Source organism: Equus asinus, chromosome 5 (genome assembly GCF_041296235.1).
Source record: "Equus asinus isolate D_3611 breed Donkey chromosome 5, EquAss-T2T_v2, whole genome shotgun sequence".
NCBI lineage: Eukaryota > Metazoa > Chordata > Mammalia > Perissodactyla > Equidae > Equus > Equus asinus.
In genome coordinates, this window is record NC_091794.1 from 107,301,282 (window position 1) to 107,323,265 (window position 21,984).

General features: G+C 46.4%; 1 protein-coding gene across 2 annotated transcripts in view; it reads right to left on the bottom strand.

Moving 5' to 3' along the window:
* The window catches only part of CA6 (carbonic anhydrase 6), a 31,158-nt gene extending 9,990 nt beyond the window's left edge, over positions 1 to 21,168 (bottom strand). For both annotated transcript variants that reach the window (XM_044769622.2, XM_070511158.1), the window contains exons 1-7: positions 20,854 to 21,168; positions 18,656 to 18,835; positions 10,876 to 11,024; positions 10,101 to 10,193; positions 6,332 to 6,401; positions 2,922 to 3,079; positions 1,391 to 1,514 (exon numbers count right to left, since the gene is read on the bottom strand). In XM_044769622.2, coding sequence (XP_044625557.2) covers positions 1,391 to 1,514; positions 2,922 to 3,079; positions 6,332 to 6,401; positions 10,101 to 10,193; positions 10,876 to 11,024; positions 18,656 to 18,835; positions 20,854 to 20,926 — 847 coding nt within the window. In that variant the 5' untranslated portion in view covers positions 20,927 to 21,168. The remainder of the gene's footprint in view (positions 1 to 1,390; positions 1,515 to 2,921; positions 3,080 to 6,331; positions 6,402 to 10,100; positions 10,194 to 10,875; positions 11,025 to 18,655; positions 18,836 to 20,853) is intronic.
* Positions 21,169 to 21,984: the final 816 nt, after the last annotated feature.

Here is a 21,984-nt window from a genome sequence, read left to right on the forward strand (position 1 = left end):
CATTATCGGCAAAGGCAGGCCATCCTACGGATCCCCAGTTAGCAGTGGGGGAAGAAGCCCTCTCACTCCCTACTGGCTGTTGAAGTAATCACGCTAAACAGACTATCAGAAGGAAGGGCCACAATGGACACACAGGCAAACCGCAACTTGGCGCATCTTGGTCTAAGAGGTGGGTGTCTGGAACATCTGAGCTCCCTCATAAGGGTAAACTGGAGTGACCACCCCCATGGAAAGAACATTTGAGATGTGACATACGGGAAACTATACAATCTCTTTGTGCCTCTTGCAAGAATAGTGCAAAATTTTATAGGGAAAACTGGAGAACACGGCAAAATTAGAACAAGGAGACAGATCAGTGGGGCTAGGCTCCCTTTGCTCAGCATTCCAGCAAGTGGACCTGCTCAGGAGGATGCAACCCTTTGGAAAAAGGAAGTGATACTCTTAATATCATTATAGTATAATATGAGGAAAGGTAATTATAGCTGGTGTCATTTTCCCTCTGGAGGAGCAAGCTGATAGAAAGAACAGCAATAAACAAACCAGGGCGGAAAGATGGTAAGAAAATCACAAACAGGTCTTTCTTGGGAGCGGGGGAGTATATATAGAGATTTAAAATCTTGAAAGACACTTATAAAAGTAGGGTAATATCAGTTGGAGACCAATTCTATTGTATTAGAGGATGTAAAGGTCTCAAGAATGGTTAATAGAAACAGATTGTAAAGACAATGAATTCAGGGAATATGTCTAGTTCACCACAACTCTACAGAGAAGCAGACAAAATAAAGATGGGACGACGGCAGGACATTTATATTCTTGCAAGCACAGAAATGAGGTGAGCCAAGAACAGAGTTGAAGCCTGACCCAATGGATTAGAGAGTCCAGGAGAGGCTGGACTGTTGATGCCTACTTCCAGTGTCTTGGTGCTTGGTCCCCAAGAAAATACAGTAAACAATATGTGGTCTAGTTAACCCCACCTTGAGGGAACATATAGGAAGAGTTGGGGATGGGCTTGTAATACAGACCAAGATAAAGATGTGCAGGATATAATCTGAGTTGGGTTTGATGAGGTTACCTTGAGCCTACATGCTTATGGGGCATCTGGGTGTTGCTGCCATCTTGCTTTTCCTACTGTCTCCAGCCACGACCAGGTAGGTAATAAACCATGTAGCTGCCCTTCCTCATTGTCTCCTCTGTTCTACATCACTGCATGGACTGAGAAAATGAGTCATCCCTTTTGCCCAAGCCCTGTATAGATTGGCCCATCTGAGCTTCCTGCTATTTAGATGACTCTCCTTCCCTTACTACTGCCGGAAGAGATGAGTCCACCCAGGGAAGGAGGAAACAGAAGTCAACAAATTGCAAAGAATAAACAAGAGTTGATCTCACTCACGCTGATTAGGGTGATATATGAAGTTGGTTTCCACCACTCTGCCATTCAGGTGCTGGGTACTGCGGTAACCATTGTTGAGGGTCTTGTTCTGGCTATCCAATAAGGAGTTCTCTAGCTTCAAAACCTGTGGGTAACATGAAGTGGATAATGGAGAAGAGGCACTGAGTGATTTAAAAGAGTTTAGTTAGCAATTGAACTAGAGCTTGGGTTTTATAACCCTGATAAAGCAGTTGTTGGAAGATCTCAAGTCCAAAGGATGTTCTAGGTGCTATGTGGCAGGCATGGCATCCATTTATCCACTCTTCATTCTTCCAACAATCTCTTTTAATCTTTTTCTGTATTTGGTTACCAGTATAAAGGAGAGAAAGAAGTAAATAAAGATATATAAGTGGCAAACTCGATTTTTGTTTTTCTGAAAATGTCCATACTTTGTCTATATCCTTGAAAGACATTTTTGCGGCATGTACAATTCTAGCTTGGCTGTTCATTTCTCTCAGCACTATGAAAATAGATGATTCCACTGCTTTCTGACATTCGTTGTTGCTGCGTTGAATCAATTCTCAGTCTAATAGTACTCCTTGCACGATAATCTGCCTTTTCTCTCTGGCTGATTTTGAAGTCTTTTCTTCGTCTTTGATATTTTGTAGTTTCACTGTGGTATGTTTAGTGTGGCTTACGTTGACTCATTGGGGTTCCTGAGTATATGACTTGGTGTCTTTCAACGCTTTTGGAAAATTATAAGCCAATATTCTTCAAACCATGCCTCTTGTCTAGTGAAAGCTCCCCTAGATCTGGATTTAAGGTGCCTTTTTCCAAAGATGATTTACATTTGCTTCTCTTAGGCATCTGGGGGCACTTCTAACCTGGTTAGACAATTTTGTGTGGGGGTATCCTTGAATAGGGGTCTTTCCACCTTTTCAGGAAGTAAGGAAATGAAAAGTTTAAGAAAAAGGAAGAACATCACCCAGAAGGAATTGTCAGCTTTGTTTTGCAACCTCAGCAACATTTGTCCTTTATTCAACTCAGTAAACATTTATTATATGCCCATGCTATGCTGGAGGAAAGAAGATGACTGACACAGCTCTTCTCTTCAAAGGACTACAGGCATTTTGGCATGGGAAAGAGCTCAACACGAAGCCAGTCTTCTTGCATAAAGCCATTTATGACGTTAGAATGTAAGCTCCACGAGGACAGGGATTTTGTATATCAGGGGCCGAGCACAGTGGCTGGCGAGAGCAGCACTCAATAAATATTTGCCTTTACTATGCAACCCTTCTCTTCTGACTTGGATCAGGCTCCAGTCCTTTTCCTGCATCAACTAGAAATTTCTTGGATTCCCTGATGCCTGTTTGCTCCTCTCTGCCATGGCACTAGTAAGATCGCCCACGACAGTGTAGGGGAGGTACAGAAGCCCTGTGCAGGGCAAACACCACAGGAGCCCAGGGCTGGCATTGGGTGAGATTTGGCCGAGCACTCTTCTTGACTAGGGAGTTGGAAGGGGAGACTTCGGTGAAGTGAGGCCATGTACTACCTGTGACTTGGAGAGCTTGACGGGATCCGCCAGCAGAAACCACTGGACATTCTCGGTACAGGGAGGAGTGGTGAGTGACCCCTGGTAGCTGTAGTAGTAGCGGAGGTCCTTGGGTAGCATGTCCTGAATGTTGAGGCCACTCAGAACTGTGCTTTGTCCTAACGGAGGGGACAAGAGATAAAGGAGTGTTAGGGACCCCTGCTGCCCCCTGGGAGGACAGCTCAGGCTCAGACCTCACCATGTTTGAATCTCCTGATTTAAGCAGAACATAGAAGCTGACCATTGGGAAATATTTCCCCTGTTTGCTGCTCCCTGGAAGGGGTTAGAGCAAAGACTTTGGGGAGAGACCCACTCAGACACCTCCTCCTGACTGGGTGCTCACTCCTCTAAGGCTGCTCCCTCATCTGTAAAAAGGGAACGTTCAGTAGGATTGCTGTAAGGGCAAAGGCGGGTGTGTTTATAAAGTGCTGGATCGAACTAGCACGTAGGAAATACTCACGAGTGTAACTGTCACCATCATCGTCATCGTTTTCAGGCAGAGGATATGTTTTATGATAAATGAAAGAATTAACTATGACTCTTAGGGGCTTCTTCATAAGTGCTCTCAAAGAAAGAACAAATTCTTTAGTTTGGGCTGATTTAGAAATGATTGAATGGAGGTTAGAAAGGCAGAATCAGAACCGAGTGGGGGTCCAGGTGTAGGCATCCTGTCCTGAGCTCTCCCTGCCATGCCCATTGGGAACCAAGCTCAGCCACAGGTGGGGTGTAGGGAGGGGGACCTCTGCAGGGTGTCTGAAGCCTCCACAGCACCCGCAACCATCACCGCATCTAGAGAATTCCTCTTTTGTTCACATCAATGACACTGAGCCCCTGAGCTTAGCATGAGACTGTCAAAGTAACATGGAGTTGAGTTGAATTTTGCTTCACTTTCCCTGGGCACTTTTGCATTTGTTAATGGCAAAGAGGACATCATTTTGACATGCAGTTAAATCGGCTTGTTTAACGAAGGCCGTGAATTCTAACAGTGCATAATCCCATAGTAAGCAAAAGATTTGTAAGTTTTACTGTTATTGGAAAGATTGAAAGATATAACCTTCTAAAGGGCTCTATTGCATAGATTTAGTTTCATAACTCTAATATATTTAAGTGAGTCACAAATTCCAGAACCATGGTACAGCCACTGGAAAACAATATGGCAGTTCCTTAAAAATTAAACATAGAATGACCATACGATCCAGCAATTCCACTTCTGAGTATATACCCAAAAGAAATGAAAGTAGAGAGGTAAACTAACAGGACCTGCTGATGCTTTGGATGTGGGGGGTAATGGAAAGAGGAAAATCAAGAATGATTCTGGGATTTTTGGCTTAAACAATGGGATGGATAATGACACTCATTGCTGAGATGAGAAAGTTGGTTTAGTGACGTCTGGAAGGTGAAGGGAATACAGTTAAGTTTTGGCCACGTTAAGTTTTATATCCATATGGCAATATCAAGTAAACAGTTGGATAAAGGAATCCTGAGTTCAGGGAGAGAGGCCAGTGTGGTAGGCAGTATTGATCAGAAGTGGAATTTATTGAACTAGAGAGGAAATGTGTCCGGGTTAGTTGTAGAAATAAAATGTCTGAGATGAGTGAATTTGAAGAAATGTTTTAGCTATACCACAGGCCTGTGGTTTCTCCCACTGGCTTTGTTCACAGCCAGTAAATTAGCCAGACGGTTCTTGCATCTGCTTTGCCTGATGCCATCCCTGCACGGAGGACCAGATATAGATTTTTGGGTTCCACAGTCTAGAGATGGCAATTCAGGCTGCGGGACCGAATGAGGGAAGACAGAGTCGTGGCACCCTCCAATATTAGGGAGGGAGCCAGAAAAAGAAAGCAGAGCTGGGGCAGGGAGTGCGTGGTCAGAATGAGAGCCGGGTGTAATGGATTGATGTTTCGAGGTCAATTAAGAGAAGAGGAGAAAAGCGGCAGGGAGATCTGACAACAGGGGTGACCTTGAAGGCTCAGTGGAGTGACGGGCCAGCTTCCAGTGAGTGAGAAAAGAGAACAAGGCTGTTAGACAATTCTTTCAAGGGGATCTGAAAATGAGGTGGAAGATGAGAGAATAATGGCGTCATGAGACACTTTCATTTGCGTTTTGAGGTGGGAGGTGCTGGAGCACAGAACTGTGTGCTGAGTGGAATGGTCCGATGAAAGGGAAGATATCAATGATGCAGGAGAGAGGGGAGAGAGCAGCAGGTGAGGAGGCCCGAGAATGAGAGAGGGGTGGGGTTGGTGCTCACACGGAGGGTGGTCTTGGACAAGTGCAGGGACACCTCACCATTGTAGCCGAGGAGGGGAATGACGTTTGGTCAGGTGCAGGAAGCTCAGAAGATGAGTCAGTTTCTGACTACCTTCTCGACGAAGCAGGAGGCAAGGCACCCGCTCCCAGGGAGAAGCTGGGGCCAGGGCCAGGGGCTTCGGGAGACAGGAGAAAGTGTGAAGTAATCATTTCGGAGAGGCGGAAAAGCAAACGCCCGGGGAAGTATTTCAGGATTTCCGGGCAGTGTTAGAACCTCTTCATAACACCAGTTAGACGTCTGTGTGTTTCTATCCAGCCACATTCAGTCATGAACAGATGGGAGTCGGTCTGGGGCTTTGCCAGGTGAGCTTATAGGGGACAGAGGGGCGAGCGCATGGGGGACGTTTGCCTGGGTGCGTCAGAATGATGGCCAGTGGAACTTCAGCTAGGTAAAGAGAGATGAAAGGCCTGAGGCATGACTAGTAGTGAGAATGTGGAGGCCCATGGATTGGAGGTGAGAATTGCTGGAGGAGCGAGGACTGAAGTCAGGGAGCTGGAGTCTGGGAGATGTGGCCAAAGTGGGATGCACAAAACCAAGGCTTCACTGCTGACGCGGATGTCGCTCGAGGTCAAGGGCTGGCCATAGGAGTGGGCGATCACTCTAACAGAACTCTGCCTTCCGGAGGCAGAGAGATGGGAGAGCAGCCCTGTGTGACTTTGTGTCCCCGCACGATGATGAGGGGCTTCACCCTTGAGAGTCTTCTCAGCTTGAAGCTAAGGAGAACATGTCTCTCTGGTGACCAGGATCATCACGGCGGGCTGGGGCCGGCGGTGAGAGTCACTCAAGTGAAGACATCCCTAGTTAGTGGAACTCTGGCCAGAGAGAAGTTCCAGTTGTGGGAATTGACAGGTAGAGTTTAGAACAGATTTCTCAGAGGTGTTCACAGCCTCAGCCAACAGCAGGAATTGCTAGAACAAGAGACCTTGTGCAGGGAGGGGTGCTCCCCTGGCAGGGCTTATCTGCTACCCTCCCCACCAGCGTCACCCTCCCCTGCCCCGCTGTCCTCACCTCACCCTCACGCTCATTCCTCTTCCCTCCTGCAGCTGCTGTCGGCTTCCCTTACCTGAATACCTGACCTCACTCAGGTGAGAAAGGAACTTGCTATAATAGGTGTTCTCAGCGTAATCACTGACCTGTAGGAGAAACACAGAGCAGTCAACCTAAGGGAGAAGGGACCTCTGTCCGGGACCGGCTCCGCTAATCCAGCTGGTTTGCTATCCTAACTGATGAGGCAGAGCCAGAAGGGCAAGGAGGAGGCGGCCTGTCCACGCCCCAGTTGTGTTGGGGGACAGTCTGCCTGTTCTCTGCCACCAGCTGCCTGGGCTCACCAGGGAGACAAGATCTGAAGCATTTTGGCAGCTTCCAGGGAAAGGAGCTTCTTGGTGATGACTGGGGACACCCTCGGGGAATGGCTGTCACTGCTAAAATATCCCCAGTGACCCAGATTGGGGCAGTGTCAGCCATAGTCGGATTCACTGGGTTGAGGGGGCTTGGTCTCATGCCCTCCCTTCTTCATCCTCAGGACTTGGCTGAGCAGAAGAGAGCCAGACGGCCCCCGCAAGGCTGCTCTGATTCGGCCAAGGCCAGCTCATTCTTGATTTTTTGTATGAGTGTTGACTTTTTAAAAGTCAGAAAAGTTGCCTTTGGTGAAAAAGGTCTATTTTCAATGGTTCTTTTCCATCAGTGGTGTTGACCCAATTCTTCTTCCACTGGGTGTAAATTCAGATGTCTCAGATTCACGACTGCCATCTGCTAGTTGTTTTCTAAATGTCTCGTGTCTGTTTTGTTCCTCTGTTCCACCTTTTGTGTTTCACAAATACTTTTAGTGGACCATTTAACCATTTTTAGTTATTACTGATACTCTAGTGATTACAATACACAGCTTGACGTATCACCATCTACATCAGGTTAATATTAATTTAATTCCAGTAAAATAGAGCAACTTGGCTCCAGCATAGCTCTGTCTCTTCCCCATCCTTCCTTTTATTTTTCATATATATTACCTCTACATATATTATAAACCCAGCAACACAGTGGTATTGTTATTGCTTTGAACAATTTTATGGGATTTTCTTAAGGACATTAAAAGAAGAAAAGAGAACAAATACATGTATAGTCTTTTACACTTACCCACATATTTGCCATATCCGGCACTCTTCAATTCTCTCTGTAGATTTGAATTACCATCTGGTATCATTTCCTTTCAACCAGAAGGGCTTCCTTTAATATTTCTTCTAAGACAGGTCTGCTAGCAATTATCTTGGTTTTTGTTTATCTGGGAATGTCTTTATTTTGCCTCATTTTTAAAGGGTGGTGTAGTTGGATATAGAATTCCTGGCTGACAGTCATTCCGCTGGCTTCTGATGACTTGTTTCTAAAGAGAAGTCAGTCATTAATTGTACTGGCATTCCCCTATGTGTGATGGCTCCTTTTTGTCTTGTTGCTTTCAGCATTTTGACTTTGATGTGTCTAGATGTTTATCAGACTTGAGGTTTGTTGAGTTTTCTTGGATTTTTTTTCATCAAATCTGGGAAATTTTTGACCATTGTTCCTTCAACGTTTTTTCTGCCATTTTCTCTCTCTCCTCTCCTTCTGGGACTCCCATGTCATATATTTCAGGATGTGTGATCTTGTCCCCATGAGTCTAAGGCTCTGTTCATTTTTCTTCAATCTTTTTTCTTTGTTCTTCAGATTGAATAATTTCTTTACTCTATCTTCAAATGCACTGATTCTTTCTTCCATTATTTTTTAAAAGATTGGCACCTGAGCTAACATCTGTTGCCAGTCTTCTTTTTTTAAATTTATTTTTTCTCCTTCTTCTTCTCCTCAAAGCCCCCCAGTTGTATATTCTAGTTGTAGGTTCTCCTAGTTCTGCTTTGTGGGACGCTGCCTGAGCGTGGCTTGAAAAGCAGTGCTAGGTCCGTGCCCAGGATGCGAACTAGCAAAACCCTGGGCTGCCGAAGCAGAGCATGCAAACTTAACCACTCGGCCATGGGGCCAGCCTCTCTGATTCTTTCTTCTGCTGCTTCAGATTTGCTCGGAGCCTGTGTAGTGTACTTTTCATTTTGTTCATTATATTTTTTAACTCTAGACTTTTCATTTCGGTGCATTTTTATAGTTTCTGTTTCTCTATTGAGATTTCCTTTTTTGAATCATCATCATCGTATTTCCCTTTAATTCTTTGAACTTATTTATGATAGTTGTTTTAAAGCATGATCTGCTAGGGGCTGGCCCCATGGCCAAGTGGTTGAGTTCACACACTCTGCTTTGACAGCCTGGAGTTAACCAGTTCAGATCCTGGGCATGGACCTATGCACCACTCGTCAAACCATGCTGTGGTGGCATCCCACAAAGAACAACTAGAATGACCTACAACTAGGATATACAACTATGTACTGGGGCTTTGGGGAGAAAAAATAAACATAAAAAAAGGAAGATTGGCAACAGATGTTGGCTCAGGGCCAATCTTCCTCACCAAAAAATAAAAAATAAAGTACTGTCTGCTAAATCACTCTGGGTCCACTCAGAGTCAGTTTCTATTGACTGGGTCTTTTCCTCCTAAATATGGATCATATTTTCCTATTCTTTGTATGCCCAACTTTTTCTTGAAAACTGGACATTTCGTATACTATATGGTAGCAAATCCAAATTCTGATTTTTTAAAATTGGCCTGAGGGTTTTTTGTTTGTGTGTCTGTTTAGGAGCTTGGCCGGACTTGATCTACAGGATACGTCTTCCCGACAACATGCAGCAGCTACTGTCTCTGCTCAGTTCTTAAATCTTATTTTTATTTTTTAGCCTGGATTCCTAGGGGCCACCTGGGGTCAGCAGAGCTTTGCAGTCGGTGAATGACTTTAGCAGAGGTCTTGCTCGAATCCCTCAGTCCCATAAGATTTGCTCCCTCAGCTGATGGATCGAAGTGCAGCCAGGTATCAAGTCAGCCTCGGCTTTTACTTTCCACCTCTTGGGAAGTTTACACGGCCTTCTGTGGCTTTCTCATTTCCAGGATCTCCTTGTTAAATTTCTTATTGGCCTGCCACTTGCCACTTGCCCGAATTGGGACTGCAACCTCAGACTGTCAGAGCTCAGGTTTTCCCTCTTTGTTTTCTGTCTTTTCTGTTAAGCTTGCTACTTATACTGTCAGTGCCCCTGGGCCTGGGTTTTCAATTTACAGCCCAAATCAAGACAGTTCCTCAGCCCCAGGCAGTGAAGCTGCTGGTTTTCCTGTCCACCCTGCCCTGATAAACCTGCCTGGCTGACCAAGTTAGCGGTGGGGCTGGGAATAACCCCAGGCACAAAGTCCACAGATGCTCATTGTTCTTCCTCAAAATTCTAGCCATTTTTCACAAATAAATGCCTCAATTGTTGTTTGCATTTGGCCCATTCCCAAAGCACTGATATGGTTATTTGTGACAATTTTATCCAACTTAATACTCGTTTTGTGGGGAGTGGATTCACTGACCACTTCTTGCCACCTAGCCATAAGTCCCACGCTCCAGACTTTCTTGGAAATGCAGATGTGTCGCCTTTGTCTGGCAGGTTGCAGGCCTCCCCTTGCCCTCAGACCACTTTGTGTCCAGTCAACCCTCTGTGACTCCAGCTCTAAGTCAGCTTGTCCCAGTTATCCAAGGTCCCTGAGGTTGATAACACGGAAGGAACCCGGTGACTGTGAGCAAGGGCTAGATAAAGGGGAGATCTTCCATCGAGTTAGCGTTTCCAGGAATTGTGAGCTCAGGAACAGATGAGGAGGGACAGGAAGGAAAAGCTTTCATCCATACTTAACATCTATCTGGACACCAATCTATAGCTTCACATGCACAGTTTCAGCCTACCTCAATGAGGACTGCCAGCACTGCCAAACCATCAGGTTCATCCTTGGCTATATCGTAGCTCCCGTATTTAGAATTGTAGTGAACAAGGTGAATCTGTGGGAGCAAGGAAGGGTAATCAAGGGCAGTTCATACAGACTTCAAATGCTTCAGGGTCTCAGGAGAGGAGGAAAAGAAAGAAAAGGCTTCCATCTGAGGCCTCAGACTGTCTTGCACAAACAACTCCAACCTCCACCTCCCTCTAGTTAGGCTAGGAGATCTATCAATCCAGAAAGTTCTCTAAGAATGAAAAGAGCATGAATGGGATTCTGGGAAGAGGACAATTCAAGGGCGTTCCCTGACCCCGCCTCCCTCCAGGCAGACATACTGGCAGAGTCTGGAGGGAGCCCCTGAGTTCTCTTGAGGTCTCTGTAGTTTGGGTGTGAGACCCTTGCCCCTGGAGGTGACTGTACCTGTGGTCATCCCAAGGACAGATCTAAGCAAGAGAGGGAAGCCAGAAAATCTAACACATAGAAATCCAGCTGAAACTGAAGAGGGCTGGCCCCACTGTGTAGGCTGCAGACTCCTACCTTGCTGTGACTTCTGTGAGGGTGGGGACCCCACCTGAATCCCTGGCACATGGCAATGATCAATGAATAGTTGTGAGTGAACGAAAAATAAACTCAACCTCAGGGTGACTTGACTGTCACCATTGCACGAAGTCTTTTTGGCTGTTTTAATAAGATAAGTGACTACGGGGTGTGAAGAAAAGAGGACCTGGCTGGGGTCCTCACGGTACCTCAGTCACATATCTGATCCCGTCGATGGTGTGCTCAGAGCCGCTGATCTCTGAGGCCCGGCCGCCCCAGTGGAAGTGCATCTGCTCAGCTATGTACTTGGTGCCATCGGCAGCCTCCATGTGCATGGTGGGGCGCAGGCTGATCTGCACTGGAGAGAAGACGAGAGACAGGGAGTGGCGCAAGTGAATGTGGACAGGTCAGACCTACTGGTTCTTCCCTGGTCACCTGCCCACTCTGGGGGCAAGCTGGTGCTATAGACTGGCTTAGAATGCCATGAGCAGAGTTCCAATGGGGAGGAGGCGACTGACACAGGGCAGGATGAGGACCAGGCACTGAGCAAGCTAGGCAAGGCAGATGCCTCTCCCATGGACACACATTTCCACCCAGAACCAGTAGGTTAGAGGCAGGACCGCAAACTGGCAGATCCAGCTTGTTGGAAAGGGGAAGGCCCTGAAAAGATATGGCCCAATGGGTGTGGAAACCAGAATTGCACTCTTCACATCTGGCCAGTTTTGGAATTTGCCCCTGATGTAGAAATAGGAAGGGGGGACTCTTGGACTGTTTTTATTATTTTTACTCTCCAGAATAAGTACTATTTGTAAGGCCAAGTTGAGGTCATTATCTTCTTTGTGATGGGGTTAAAATCCTCATCCTATGTAGCCTTCTAGAACTAGCCCAACTGAAAACCCACTCCACCCCGTGTAAGGGGGCGTCCCTGCGGGCCTTCGAAACTTTCAGTTTATGGACAGAGAAGCCACCCCAGGGAGGTGGAAAGACTTCTCAGATCACACAGTTTGTGGGTCGGGACAGAGCTGGGCCAGAACTGGGTGTGGACAGGACAGGATGTCACCATTACTAGCCTCAACTTGTCCTCAGAAGACAAGAGACGGAAATCTGCAGCAAGTCTGGGAACACACGGACTCCTGGCTTGCGTTTAATTTGGTGTGATTATCAATGGATGCATTCAAATGTTAGGTTATTGCTGATGGGAAAATGGATCACTATTCCAGCTTCCTCCTGCCTGTGCCCGACAGACTTCCTGCAGAGAAGTCACTCCCGTCACATAGCTGCAGTAGTCCATTTGACTGGCTCAGGCCTTAGAGAAATCTCTATATTTCTCTAAAGAAAGATGTGGAGAGTGACACAAGGGAGTGAAAGAAAAATACCTCTGAGGACATAATTTACGACTTGGAAAGGGACAAGCGGCAGCTGACCTGTTATCAAAGTCTTTCTATTTAAAGTCTTCAAAGATGGTGATAAACAAGTAAGTTTCCTTAAAGAGTAAATATTAGGGAGTTGATATCCGTCAGATCCCCCTTCTTCCCTTCCCAATGGTCTAAAGCGCAGGGAGCTGTGATTAAATTCGTAACATAATGCGTTGTCAGGCAGGAATCCGGCCTCAAAGATTTTAACATGCCCTCTGGCAGAACAGGTACTTTGTATTAGTGTTTAAAACATGGCCGGCCTCCAAATCACAGCTCACATGAGCAAAACGGAAGAGTCTTTAAAAGGAGATGTGCAGTGTCATCTGTGCCAAGAGACTGGCGAGCTGAGGACCAGGCCGGGGACAGTTAGCACCTCATGAGCAGAAACAGAGGTCCTGACAAGTATGTTTCCCCAAAATACAATTCCCTGCAGACAGAATGGCTCAATTCTCAAGTTTTATCAACAGGACCTCACAGGCCAGATTGAAAAATGGCAGCAATTCCGGCTTGTCACTGTGCTTTTGAAAAGGGGAGGCCATTAAAGATTAGGCCTGAGACAATAAGTCTTTTGGAAGAGAATATAGGCAGTACACTCTTTGACATCAGTTTCAAAAGAATCTTTTCGGACACTGTAACTCCTCAGTTGAGGGAAACAATAGAAAGAATAAACAAGTGGGACTTCATCAGACTAAAGAGCTTCTTCAAGGCAAGGGAAAACAGAATTGAAACAAAAAAACAGCTCACTAATTGGGAAAAAATATTTACAAGCCACTTATCCGACAAAGGGTTAATCTCCATAATATACAAAGAACTCACACTGCTTAACAACAAAAAAACAAACAACCCGATCAAAAAATGGGCAGAGGACATGAACAGACATTTCTCAAAAGAAGATATGAATATGGCCAATAGACACATGAAAAGATGTTCATCATCGCTAATCATCAGGGAAATGCAAATCAAAACTACACTAAGATATCACCTTACCCCCGTTAGATTGGCAAAAACATCCAAAACCAAGAACGACAAATGTTGGAGAGGTTGTGGAGAAAGAGGAACCCTCATACACTGTTGGTGGGAATGCAAACTGGTACAGCCACTATGGAAAACAGTATGGAGATTTCTCAAAAAGTTAAAAATAGAAATACCCTATGACCCAGCCATCCCATTACTGGGTATCTATCCTAAGAACCTGATATCAGATATCTCAAGAGTCCGTTGCACCCCTATGTTCATCGCAGCATTATTTACAATAGCCAAGACGTGGAACCAGCCTACATGCCCAGAAACTGATGATTGGATAAAGAAGATGTGGTATATATACACAATGGAATACTACTCAGCCATAAAAAAAGACGAAATTGGCCCATTCACAACAACGTGGATGGACCTCGAGGGCATTATGTTAAGCGAAATAAGTCAGTCAGAGAAAGGCGAACTCTATATGACTCCACTCATAGGTGGAAATTAGTATATTGAGAAGGAGATCTGATCGGTGGTTACCAGGGAAAAGGGGGGGTGGGGGGAGGGTACGGAGGGGGAAGTGGTGTACCCACAATATGACTAACAAAAATGTACAACTGAAATCTCAAAAGGTTGTAATCTATCATAACATTAATAAAAAAAAAAAAAAAAGAAAAGGGGAGGCCAAATACCTCTACCCAAAAATCAACCTGCTGAATGCTCCAGATTCTGAAAATTGATTTAATATCCAGAAAAAGTTGTTCCCCTTGTTTGAAACTAATTTAACCAGGTTCTTCCCAGAGCAGAAAAACCACGATTTGAGCATTTTCTGTGCTCAAGAAGCAATGGCCAAGTGTCAAGGTTGTGAAAGTCAAAGAAAGACTGAGGAACTGACCCCAGTTGGAGAGGAGTAAGGAGATATGATGACTAAATGCAATGTGGGATCCTGGACTAGATCTTGGACCCGAAGAAGGACGTTAATGGGAAAGTGTGGCAATTCAAATGAGGTCTATAGAGCAGTTAATCGTATCAATGTAGTACGGTTATAAGATGTCAATATTAGGGGAAGTGGGAGAAGGGTATATGGGAACCTTCTGTACTATTCTGCAATTTTTCTAATCTAAAACTATTTCAAAATAAGAGTTTGAAAAAAAGACAAAACCAGCCTTGCTCCGGCAGTCTTGGAAGATCAAAACCTGCTCAGAATCCTGCATCCCTCATGGGCACCTATTGGGGACTGACCCTTTCATGCAGAAGTCTTTTCTCCTCAAACGCATCTAGTCCAGGTACTAGGCTAGAAAGCTGAATGATAGATTGTCCCTCTTTCGAGGAGCCTAACAAAGCGGCGTATAGGACCCGTTAAGAGAACAATGTTCTTTTTCCCACTGAACACTAGAATCCCAGCACCTTAGGCCTTTAAGCTTTTCTGGAGCCTAAGAATATGTATTTTGGGAAGTTAAAAGTATATATTAATCAATCAGGTCCACCACCTGTTACTAGTCTACAACAAAATAGAGAAATTGAGAATAAGCTTTAGAAACTTTTGTAGCAATTTGTCTCAACATCCAAGTGTGTTTTCAATTTCTTCTTATTCAAATGTAATTTTATGTCTGTTGAATCTAATAACAAAAATTGGGGCACATAAAAATATAAATATATAGTAGCATTTGAAATTAGAAACACCACACCATTTACATTAGCACCCCAAAAATTAAACACCTAGCTATAAATCTAACAAAATATGGACAAGATCTATATGAGGAAAACTACAAAACTCTGATGAAAGGCATCAAAGAATAACTAAATAAATGGAGAGATATTTCATGTTCCTGGATAGGAAGATCCGATATTGTCAAGATGTCAGTTCTTCTCAACTTGATTGATAGATTCAATGCAATCCCAATCAAAATCCCAGTGAGTTATTTTGTGGCTATTAACAAACTGATCCTAAAGTTTATATGGAGAAGCAAAAGACCCAGAATAGCCAACACAATATTGAGGAGAAAAACAAAGCTGGAGGACGGATGCTACCCAACTTCAAGACTTAACTGTAAATCCATAGTAATCAAGGCAGTGTGGTATTGGTGAAAGAAGAGAAAACAGATCAATGGGACAGAATAGAGAGCCCAGAAATAGATCCCCGTAAGTATACGCAACTGATATTTAACAAATGAGCAAAGGCAATACAATAGAGTCTCATCAACAAACACTGCTGGAATGACAGGACATCCACATGCAAAACGTGAATCTAGACAAGACGTTACACCCTTCACGAAAATTAACTCAAAATGGATCATAGACCTAAAAGTAAAATGTGAAACTATAAAATTCTTAAAAGATAACAGGAGAAAACCCAGATGACCTTGGGTATGTTGATGTCTTTTAGATACAACACCAAAGACAAAATCCATGAGAGAAATAATTGGCAAGCTGGACTTCATTAAAATTAAAACCTTCTGTTCCGCAAAAGACAACATCAAGAGAATTTAGAAGACAAGCCACAGACTGGGAGAAAATATTTGCAAAAGATACATGTGATAAATAACTGCTACTCAAAATATACAACGAACTCTTAAAACTCAACAATAAAAAAACTACCTAGTTTAAAAATGGACCAAAGACCTTAACAGACACCTTATCATAGAAGATACACAGATGGCAAATAAGCATATAAAAAGATGCTCCACATCATATGTCATTAGGGAAATTCAAATCAAAACAATGAGATACCGCTACACACCTATTAGAATGTGCAAAACCCAGAACACTGACAACACCAAATGCTGGTGAGGATGTGGAGGAAGAGGGACTCCCACATTGCTGGAGGGATGCAACATGACACGGCCACTTTGGAAGCCATTTGGGCAGTTTCTTACAAAACTAAACATACTTTTACCATATAACCCAGCAATCACATTCCTTGGTATTTACCCAATGGAGCTGAAAACATGTCCACACAAAAATCTGCACACAGATGTTTACAGCAGCTTTATTCATTATCACTGAAACTCGGAAGCAACCAAGACGTCCTTCCGTAGGTGAATGGGTAAATAAACTGTGGTCCACCCAGACAGTGGAATATTAGTCAACGCTAAAAAGGAAGGAGCTAACAAGTCATGAAAAGATATGGAGGAAACTTAAATGCACATTACTCAGTGAAAGAAGCCAAGCTGGGAGGACGAAACACTGTATGATTCCAACTACATGACGTTCAGGGAAAGGCAAAATTATGGAGATAGTAAAAAGGTCAGTGGTTGCCAGGGGTTAGGGGCGGGGGAGAGATGACTAGGCAGAGCACAGAGGACTTTTAGGGCAGTGAAAACACTCTGTATGACACTGTGGTGATGAATGCATGTCATTATACATTTGTCCAAACCCACAGAGTGTACAACACCAAGAGTGAACCCTAATGTAAACTACGGACGTTGGGCGATTATGATGTGTCAATACAGGGTCATCCTTCATAAAAAATGTACCCTTCTAGTGAGTGATGTTGATCATAGAGGCGGCTATGCAGGCAGAGGAGCAGGAGGTGTATGAGAAAGCTCTGTACTTGCTGCTCAATTTGGCCATGAACCTAAAACTGCTCTAAAAAATGAAATCTATTAAAAATATATATATAAACATATATGTTTATATCTTAGGTTCCAAGATATAAAAAGGACTCTGCAAAAGCAAAATTAATAAATGTTTAATTATGTCTTTTCAACTTTTTTGTTAAACTTAGTATTCATCAAAATTTCATTAGATTTAAAATTTGTAGATTATTTCTTTTTTCCCTTCAACAGAATTCTTTTTTTTTAATATTAGCTTTTTTTTTTAAATGGCTCCACTATAGTAAATTTTGTGTGTGTGTGTGAGGAAGATTGGCTCTGAGCTAACATCTGTTGCCAATCTCCCTTTTTTTTCCCTCCCCAAAGCCCCAGTACATAGCTGTAAGTCCTTCTGGTTCTTCTATATGGGATGCCACCACAGCATGGCTTGATGAGCAGTGTGTAGGTCCACGCCCAGGATCTGAACCAGTGAACCCCAGGCTGCCGAAGCAGAGCATGTGAACTTAACCACTATACCACCAGGCCGGCCCCCTCCCTTCCGTGGAATTCTTCAATGTGCTTGGAGCTTGCTGAAAATGTATAGCCACTTGTAAAGAGTATAGCCAAATAACCTCAAAAGCTAAATTATAAAAATCTTTCAAAACAATTTACATAAAACAAAATAAGTATTGTGAGCTGTGAGTGCATTCTAATGTTTGAGATGCTGTAGGGTGGGTTGGGGACCCCAGGGGAACAAGCTTCTGGCCTCCAGAGATCCCAGCACAGCCTTATAGGAGGAAGGTCCAGGGCCCTCTGCAATGCGGGAGGAGGGAGCCACTGTAAACCCCCAGGGAAGCTGGCGTCTTCCTCACCCCGTCCTCTCCCGGGTCCTCAACACAAAGCCCTGCACACAGCAGGCAGCCAGCAGAAACTCAGCCCACGTAATGAAGAGGGGTTGTCAATCATTCGTTAGTCCCGGCCGACTGACCTGCTGGCGTCCACCAAGCTTTCCCTGCCTTCAGCGGCCGCCTTTGACCCTTTGGCGCCAGCCCCTCTCCCCTAAGGGCGAGGACGGGGAGAAGCTGCAAGCTGCTAACCCACTGGAAGCTTCAGAGAGTAATTTTGGAAACAGGAGCTTGACGTTATGATAAAATGAGGCTTTTATGAATTATTAGTGGAGTTCGGTGATCCAGGCTCATGTCCCTGAGGATTTTACAGATCTTCCGTCATTCTCCTATGTGCTATGTCACCAGCCCCATCAAGGCAATTGGTTTTATTTTCTCAATTGTGCCAATAGGAAATCTAAGTCCTGTGACCCCCGTACACCTATGCAGGTGGGCAGTAAACTGACCCGCCCCAGGCCAGAGTGGAAGAGGAGGACAGGGGCTCTGGGTCCAGCTGGGCCGCAAGAGCCTGTGTGACCTTGAGTAAGTCCCTCGGCCTCCCAAGGTCTCTGGTTTCCAGCCTAAAAAATGCCCCCCTCCTGGGGTTGTCATGAGGCTCAGAGATGAACCCACGGAAAATCAGCAGGGTGTTCTGCAAACATAAAGCACGAATTTACAGTTGTCCAGTCTAGGCTTCTGAAGTGCGGTCCCCAAGACCCAACTTCTCCTGTCTGACTTCCACCCCCTTTCTAGGAGGGAACAGAAAACATGAGCTTCTTTTTAAACCTCTGAGAAATGCTTGGCCTACCTGTCAGGCACTTTGAGTTAATCAGACTCAGTACAGAAAATACGGAAAATCAGACCAGGGCAGAGATCAACAGAGCACGCAGCGGGCGTGTGGCTTCAGCAGCATCACCTGTCTGTGAGCTGAATTTCCCACTGGTCGGGTCAGAGCAAGTTTGGGGAGAGGCTAAGGAGGAAAGAAGGAGCCAGCCAGGAATTGAGTCTAAAGACAGATGCTGCACAACTTTGGAAGAGCCACTTAGTTTCAGGGCCTCCCGCCTGTCCGCCCGCACGTCTGAGGCCTGCAGCTCCAAGGCTGCGCTCTGAGCCTCTGCGCATGCCGCTCCCGGCAGCCAACACCTGCCTTCCCTGCTGACCACTCATGGCCCGGCCCCTGTGGCCCACCCTTACCTGTGTGGCCGTTGTTGATCATGGAGAACTCGCCCTCCTGGTCCTCGTAGCCCACCAGGGTCAGAGGCTTCAGGGATGGGTTGTACCGCATCTTCTTACTCTGCAGGTCGATGGGCGACTGTCTGTCGCCCCCGCAGGTGGGGTACTCATTCGACCAGTGCGCTTCATCCAGCTCCCCGTCTGAGACAGGAGAGATCCCAAGGGATTGCAGTTTGAGAGGCTGCCCAGCCAAGCCCTCCCTGCCGGCCCCTCACTCGGGGCAGAGGCCAGAGCCTGCAGCTCCCAGCACGGCCTGCCCGGCGGAAGGCCCACAGGAGCCAGGCAGGCTGCCAGGATCAAGGCCAGAGGTCTGCCTTCTGGAAAGCAGAAGCAGGGCCTCCAGAAGGAGGTGGGAGAGGCATTTAAATTAACTCCATGGACGCTGTGTCTTGGGGGCTTTGGTGCCGATCCCTGACTTTCCTGTTGCAACCACTGGCCCTGAGAATATGACTTAGTGTTTTGAAAGCGATGAAAGTCTTTAATATGTAGCTTTAGTTTGCCTGTGAATTATCGTCAGCTGATAAATGTACGAGAGGGCTCCCTGGGCTTGGCCTTCCTGTGTTATTTGGTGGCCTTTGCCTCGTTTCCTCTGAATGGCATAGTTCTCCTTCCCAGCTCTCAACAACAACACAGCCCCTTCCGCCCCTGCGGCAGGACCCCCCGCCTGTTTTCTCTCTCCACCCCTTTCACCGGTTCCCAGTGTGGTAAGACCCACCAGGTGCACCTTCACCTACAGATTCAGGATGAGAAAGGAGGCATCTGGTTCAATCACTCAACTAGAATGATGAGGTAAGAAAACATCAAAATAAGGAAAAGGGTCTTTTTTTTAAGGTAGTTACTAATCACAGGGGAGAGAGTAATAAAAGCCAGTCATTATTAGCAGCGACTGGGCTTCCAAACACCGTGGGTCCTGGTGTGACCATTTGCAGCTAGGACTACGAGCCCTCACCCTTGTGCAGCGAGGGGGCAGGAGGTGGGGGCTGTGAGGTGAGCGCAGAGCTTGTTTGAAGGAAGATGTTTATATTGGGGCCTCTCACAGCTTCTTGGCTTTGCAATCAAGAGAAAAGTCAATTCTCTACTTCTCTGCTCTTCTCTATTTAATAATAAAACCCAATTTTTAAACAATTCTTTCCTAGAGGCGAGATGCCAGGATCAAGGCCAGGGGTCTCGAGCACAGTCCCTTTATGGACACAAGGCTTTGGCCGCACCCCTCTCAGTCTTGAAGGGTTCTCATGTGTTCTGGAAAGTCACTGCAGCAGCTGCCCCAAGTCCTCCAGGGCCCCTGGAGGCTTTCCAGAAGGCCCACAGTCCCAGACGCTGGACTGAGCCTGGGGAGGACAAGACTTGCGTTGACGGAATTCTCTCCCTTCCTTACCCTCTGCTCCACCCCCAGCGCCAGTGGGCCAGAGAAGCAGATGCCCCGGGGTCCCCGTGGCCGGCTGTGGGATGCCTCTGCTCCACAACAGAGCCATTGGTCAGGGTTGGCCATCTTGCCCTCTGAAATTGGACTTTCTGAGCTTCCCCACTATGCCCCTAATTCTATTGCCCTTGATTCAACAGGGCACATATCCACCCTGAATGTACGCTTCCCTGTGTCTGAGGCTGGGGGCCTGTGCAGGGAGCAGACTCAACACTGTGTTTGCTCCTGGCCCCTGCCAGTGGCAGGAGTGTCTTCTCCTGCCTCAGTCCAGTACAAAAAAGAGGGGACATGGGCAGGAGCTCTCTTCACTGCCACATGGATGGGGTGTTTCATGTCCAAACGCCACAGATGCAGTCCTCCCATCTTTGGCTCATACGTGGGCCAGAACTCATGTCAATGCCAGGGTTTCGATTTCATCTTTTAAAGGCTGGGTTTCAGTACTGAGGTCTGGGTCTCAGCAGGACACGGCCATCGACAGCAGGCAGCCTGGAGGCTACCTAAAGACACTCTGGGTGACCCTCGTGGATCTGTGAAGTGGGGGACTATTTCTTCTTTTCCTTAGTGGAGGTCTAAGTTCAGTGCGTTCTCTATACACCCCGAGACACTGAGCCCACGATGGGCAGACCCCAACAGAGGAACCGCACACAAGCGTGCGTGGTCTGCCTCGCCAGCCCAAGAAACGCCAGGCTCGGCCGCTGTCCTCCGGAAGGAGGCGCTCCCCTCCTCGCGGGGGGCTTACCTGAGTAGGTCCAGTGCTGCCCGGCCTGGGCTCCCAGGAGGAGCAGAGACAGCAAGGTCAGCGGAGCCTGCATGGTGCCGCGGGTCCGGCGTCAGGACGGATTCTGGGGAAGCCCTTCTTTTAAAAGCTCAGAAACTGTAAATAACAATTTACCAAGTCTGGCGGCCTGATCCACCCTCCGCTGCACCCGCTAAAACGATAACACCTTCCCCACAATGGCCCTTCTGACTTGGTTCGCTCGGCAGGTGACGTTTCCTTTCCCGATCTCCTCCAGGGTCATTACCATGACCAGGTAGCCCACGGGTTTGGTGGTTCAATGTCCTAACTTATAAATACTCCCTTGAAGGGCCAACACAGTGCAGCCTTTGTGCAGGAGTGACCAGAACACTGTCACTTCCTGTGACCTGGCTCCTGGCAAGGAGCTTTGGGACCTGGTGAAGGGCATCACTGATCCCTGAAAACCCTAGCCGGATCCTGCTTGATATTTCCTGCCTGTCTCAACAATGGACACAAGCCACCGCTGCAGACTGTTGTCAGCCCTCAGCAGGCATCTTGGGAAATGGCCTGGTCCCCGCGTATGGCATGGAATGGAGAGTACTCATGTTCTTATCCGCATCCCGAAATCACTGGTTGACCCCGGATTCCTAGCTCATGAGCCACATGCCAAGGCCTGCCTTTGGGCCCTCCGAGCTAGCGTGGGTGTCCATGTTTCTCCATGGGATGCATTTGTTCCCATAGCTGCACTACACTCGGTCACACCCAAACCAATCAAACACGTTGGATCAATGGATTGCCTAATCCTCCTGCTTCCACTTGGGTAAACAGTCCTTGAAGTGAGTGAGGGAGAAACTTTTGAGTTTATACATGCTGACAGCCCAGCATTTCCCATGCCCTGCAGAGAGGGCACAGGCAAAGGGCAGCAGCGTTCCTGCGGGGTGCCGGCCATCCTGGCCAGATACAAAGGACCATCTTGTTCTGGAGAACAGAGCTAATCCCCTCCCCACCAGCCTCATTTATCTCATTGCCCACTTTTCCCTGGGGCCCGAGGGATGCTAGAATGGCAATATGGCAGCGCGAATTGAGCACGGTTAAGAGCAAGGATTCTGAAGCCAGACTGACAGAGTTCAGATC